General features: G+C 38.9%; 1 protein-coding gene across 1 annotated transcript in view; it reads right to left on the bottom strand.

Annotated features, from left to right (window-relative positions):
* Positions 1 to 3,582: 3,582 nt before the first annotated feature.
* Positions 3,583 to 5,725, bottom strand: part of TMPRSS7 (transmembrane protease, serine 7) — a 41,181-nt gene continuing 39,038 nt past the window's right edge. The window contains exon 15 of the mRNA XM_010852742.1: positions 3,583 to 4,218. Coding sequence (XP_010851044.1) covers positions 4,048 to 4,218 — 171 coding nt within the window. The 3' untranslated portion in view covers positions 3,583 to 4,047. The remainder of the gene's footprint in view (positions 4,219 to 5,725) is intronic.

Here is a 5,725-nt window from a genome sequence, read left to right as displayed (position 1 = left end):
GTAACCCTCTCCAATATTCTTGCCTATTGGAGAAGGAACTAGGCAACCCACTCCAGTATTCTTGCCTGGAGAATCCCAGGGACGGTAGAGCCTAGTGGGCTGCCGTCTATGAGGTCACACAGAGTCAGACATGACTGAAGCGACTTAGCAGCAGTAGCAGCAGTAAATTACATGGACAGAGGAGTCTAGTGGGCTACAGTCCATAAGGTCTCAAAAAGTCGGGCACAAATGAGCTCGCACAAACCCTGAATTATTGCCCACCAGCTCCTCCGTCCGTGGGATTTTTCAGGCAAGAATGCTGGAGTGGGTATGTCCTTCTCCAGAGGATCTTACTGACCCAAGGATCAAACTCTCATCTCCTGCATTGGCAGGTGGATTCTTTCGACTGAGCCACCAAGGAAGCCCTGATTAGAACCATTAAAACCTTTCAAACCCCAACTCCTATTCTTACCCAGCCCCAGGGAACTTTTCCCATAAAAGCTCAGTCTCAGTGAGAGATTCCCTCTGCCGTGTCAAATGGATTGTAGCTATCTTCCAAGCCTGGGTTCTCCATGAGCAGATGTCTAAAAATCTCCTTCACTCTTCCAGAGAATCAAAAAGCTACTGTTTCCTGTCACATGCACAGTCTACACCAGATTTCTCAATGTCTTCTGAGTACAGTGAAGTGAGGCTTATATATTTTCTTACCTAGATTCTAATGCATTTCCAGAATTTCATAAACCTAGCCCTTGTACACTGTTGACATCCCTATGGCAGTATAGGTTTTGAAGAAGAGTTAGGATCAAATTTAAACCCTCGCTATCTGTGTGTTCTTGGACTACTTGTTTAAAGTCTATGCGCTTCTTTCCTCCTTATAAAATGGTTCCTATCCAGTAGAATTAGGAGGATTAAATGAGGCAATTAAAGAATGCATTTATCCCTGTGCCTGACAAAAGCAGAATCTCAGTAAATATTCCCAATGTTCCTTCCTTTTCCATGACTATGAGTATCTCTATAACTAAAACCTGCCCACCCCAAATTTGTTGCCCCCAGAAATAACCTTTGTATACTGAATATATTTTCTTTTGATATTGACTTGTGTTCCTGTCCCATCATATTTTCTGGATTACTGACACTTGCTACATGTCACAATATACTCACAATGAACTACTTAAATTCTTACTTGTAACTTGTTCTGATTTCTGATAACTGCAAATTTCTTCATCTCCAGCCAGCTGACCTAGAATGTATATGGATGTTGCAATTTCTATTTGAGGACTTTTTTCACTCTGCCAGTCTGACTCTAAACTAAGGATTCGGAAGGAGTTAGAAAGAAGTGCTTCTCCCTGGAGGTAGAACCAAATTTAGATTAAATAATTCTTGAAGGTTTAGGATTTGTGAATGAGGAACCAAATTCTATCTAGATTTGTTTTTGCATTTTCTTCAAAACTTCTATAGGGGTGGCTTTTTAAAGGATATTGTCCTTCCATAAATACCTCTTTAAATGTGCTTTCAAAAAGTGTAGTGTTCTTGCACAAATAGTTCTTTTTAATATAATCTAAAAATTATTATTGACTCAATTACTTTAGTTCGTTCAAGTTGTCAAATGTAAATAACATTAAAAAATTAAAACATGCTCCTTGCCAAGACTTGCTGACCTGTATAAAATGTTCAGTTTTGCTTTTCTCGTCATAATACTTGTTCTTCTTTCTTCATCTCTTGTAAGAGCAAGTAATTTCCCAAATGGTTATCATATAAAACAAAAAGTAACACCGTTAAAGTGACATCAGTAAAGCATCTCATTAGCTTCAAATAGATTTACGCCTTTTCAACGCACCACAGTTTGTACCCATATGTTGTCAGATGGCAAGCAGTACTATGCTGAACATCAGCAGTTGGCTCAGGCATGCAGAATAATCAAGCAGAACACAACTGAGAAACAGTCGGTTGGCTTGTAATGTTTCATTTTGCAGTTATTGAGGCATTGTGAAGGAGGCCAGGAGTCCCTACAAATTCTCCTCAGTAGTCTGACACATGAAAATGCTCCAGTCTTTATTTTTGGAGACCATTCCCCACTGCTAAATAAACCAATCTTGGAATTTGCCTCTACTCACACTTTTGCAAGAATGAAGTAAATATTTCCACACTGTTCGGGTTATAAAGGCATCTTGGCATGAAATAGCCAAGTAAGTTAGGCTAGGGTTTCTCAACCTCTCCTCCATCTCTGCACTGATGAGGAACGTGGTACACTCACATTAGCACCAGCTAGTGCTTAGAATGGTACCAAGTGTGTGTGGTTTGAAAACTCTCTCTGATGAATCTGAAAGATCATGCCAGCCATCCTTCATTTCCCAACTGAGATCATAAACTTATATCAAGTTGTGAAATATTCTGTTGAATAACAAATTTCCTTAGAAATGGTCATAAATAAAAAGTACAATTCACCATGTACCTAGGTCACAGCATTATGAGGCAAAACAAACCTTGGTTTTAAGAACTGTCAGCCTAATTTGCTCTTCTCTGCAGTGGATTCAGTAGCTAAGTTCCCATTTGTGGATTAAGTGGTGACTTGGCCCTCTGAATTGTACTATGCCACATTCATGCATTGGAGAAGGAAATGGCAACCCACTCCAGTGTTCTTGCCTGGAGAATCTCAGGGATGAGGGAGCCTGGTGGGCTGCCGTCTATGGGGTCGCACAGAGTCGGACATGACTGAAGTGACTTAGCAGAGCATAGCATACAGCCAGATAATGAATCTGGAAAGATCTATTCAGAGGGTATCATTAAAATTGATATTTTAAAATGGATATCAGAATGGATATTTCTGAAGGAAATAGTCTTTTAGTAAATCAAAATATGTTTTGCAAACTGGAAACTATTCACTATCTCAGGGAAATCATATTCAGAGTTCAGTCTTACTATCTGATCCTGGTTATGACACCTTTTGCTCTCTCTTCTTCTGCTGTTACATTAAGATTTTCTGAAGTCCTATGAAAACCAGTCCCACTATTTTGAGCCCTACCAAAAAAATAGCATTGCTATTACTTTTTTGACTTAGTCCCAGGGAAAAAAATAATATCATTCTTCTTTCTGCTTTTTTTATCTATTTGGTGATATTGTTAAGTCTGGCCTCTTTTAATGAAAAGTTTATTCTGAGATAAAGTGTGAAACACACTAAATCAGGACAAAATAAATCAATAACTGTGATGTACTGAGCATGTACTATAGATTTACAACTATGCTAGATATTATAAGGCTCTGAAAATAAAAGAAAATCTTGGCCATTTGAGTTTTATAAAAGGATCAGAAGTTAGATGATTTCTGAAAATTTTCCCTTTCAAAACAATCATCCAAAAACTCTTTTGTCTTTCAATTGTTGGCCAGCCTTGCCACAATTTTTTAAAATCCCATGTAAATGGTTTCAATCCTTCTACCACAATGCTTCATTCTATCATTTTAATGAAAAGTACTAATTGTTAGTTTTGTTAGCTGTTTGATGGTTTCTCTGCACACAATACTACCGTGTTATTGCTGAAAAAATGTCCCTATGATATGGTTAGACCAAATATTAGAAATGACAATATAGGTATTTCCTCTGCCAGTAACAGAGTTTGCCTTTATTTGCATTTGTGAAGGAGTCATTTTATACATTCCATTAGAACACCAAAGATCAGGTGTGGCTTTTTTTATGGAACTTATTTCAATAAATCATTTTTACCTAGATCTTTATAAATATCTGCCCTTGAATAGGAACATAAATTAAGGTGTGGATTCCTGAACATCTCACCGACTTATCATTTTAGAGGCTTGGCTCATGACATTACTTTGGTTTTCTTCCATTCCTGAATCGAGGGCCCTTTGATCCCTAAGAATGAATACAGCTGTATCCTAGATACAATTTTTCTTGGAATAAAATACATATTAATCTTTCTATCTTTCAATCAATACCAAATGTATGCAATCTGAAATTTCCAGAAGAAAAAAATTATCTCATTTTATTGACACTTACTGCATTCCTTTTAAAAGAATTTATCACATAAAACACAGTCAAAAATCAAACTTGCACAATTACAAAAGGGAAGGGACATATTTATGAATCCAGGGAACAAAGTTTGACACCCTTGTGTAAACACCAGGAAAGTTTGGTCTTCCACATCCATGACCCCAGCTAACAATGCCAGTCAAAATCCATTTTCCATCACTCTTTCTTCGACAGGATAAAGGTCCACCTGAATCTCCCTATAGAAGAAGATAACGTTAAGTAAAAAGCATTTTTGTTCCACAGTTGTCAATTTTGTTATTAAAGTGCCTAATGAATTGTGTTCAAACTCCCAGTCTGACAGGGTTCTTAGCTAATTCCTATGCAGTTTGGGGAAGTATCAAGAAACAATGTGAAATTTCTAATGTCATTTTAGAATTATTTTTCCTGTAATCAAAAAGGTGCATTCATCATAAGAAACTTGATTCTTTAGGCCAGGAGTAACACTTGAAGATTCTTGCAAAGGAATCAACTTTCACATACCTCCAAACAAATAGAAAATCTCAATAATAAAAATAGTGGTAGTAGTAATAGTAATAATAATAGCTAACATTTATTTAGTGCTGGGATGTGCTAAGCACTATTTTGGGTCATTGAATCCTCATAATAACCTTTTGCTTCTTCCTGGTTCACAGCCTTGTCATGGTGAAAGGGCTTGCATAACTCAATGAAGCTATGAGCCATGCTGTGCAGGGCCACCCAAGATGACCAGGTCATAGTGGAGAGTTCTGACAAAACATGGTCCACTGGAAGAGGGGATGGCAGACCACTCCAATATTCCTGCCATGAAAACCCCATGAGCAGTCTGAAAACATGAAACTATATGACACCAGATGAGCCCCCCAGGTTGGAAGGTGTTCGGTATACTACAAGGGAGGGATCAGGACGACTTGTACACGATTGAGTGACTTTCACTTTCATTTAGTGGTAGTATGTGCTAAGCACTGTTTTGGGTCATTTAATCTTCACAATAACCTTTTGAGGCATGGTTATCTTAGAGGATTGGTTGACTTCTACCTCTATGCCATGACAACTTCAGTGTTGGCTCATGGCTGTGAGGAAAAAAAGGAAAGGAGACCCGCTTTAGTTGGCAAAGTCCAATGACACAACCCCAAGGATCACTGGCTGATAGTTGTTACAGAGAAATCACTCTCACTGGAGAGCCCTTTCTAGTATCTTAATTCCAAAAGCAAAGGATGAAATAATTCAATGTTTAAATAGAATTTTACAGTGCTCATTATTTAAAGTATAATACCTGAAATTTTATTTTCAGCTAAAGGTGTTTGTGAGTGCTTAGTCATGTTTGACTCTTTGCAACCTCATGGACTGTAGTCCACTGACTCTTCTGTCCCTGGGATTCTCCAGGCAAGAACACTGGAAGTGGGTAGCCATTCCCTTCTCCAGGGGATCTTCCCGACCCAGGGATTGAACTTGGGTCTACCTGCATCGCAAGCTGATTGTTTACCATCTGACCCACCAGATCAGATCAGTCGCTCAGTCATGTCCGACTCTTTGCAACCCCATGAATCCCAGCACGCCAGGCCTCCCTGTCCATCACCAACTCCCGGATTTCACTCAGACTCACGTCCATCGAGTCAGTGATGCCATCCAGCCATCTCATCCTCTGTCGTCCCCTTCTCCTCTTGCTCCCAATCCCTCCCAGCATCAGAGTCTTTTCCAATGAGTCAACTCTTCACATCAGGTGGC

The sequence above is a fragment of the Bison bison genome, unplaced genomic scaffold, assembly GCF_000754665.1.
Source record: "Bison bison bison isolate TAMUID 2011002044 unplaced genomic scaffold, Bison_UMD1.0 scf7180017864314, whole genome shotgun sequence".
In the NCBI taxonomy this organism is placed as follows: Eukaryota; Metazoa; Chordata; class Mammalia; order Artiodactyla; family Bovidae; genus Bison; species Bison bison.
The sequence above is the reverse complement of the archived record's forward strand: the minus strand, read 5'-3'. Positions and strand labels throughout refer to the sequence as shown.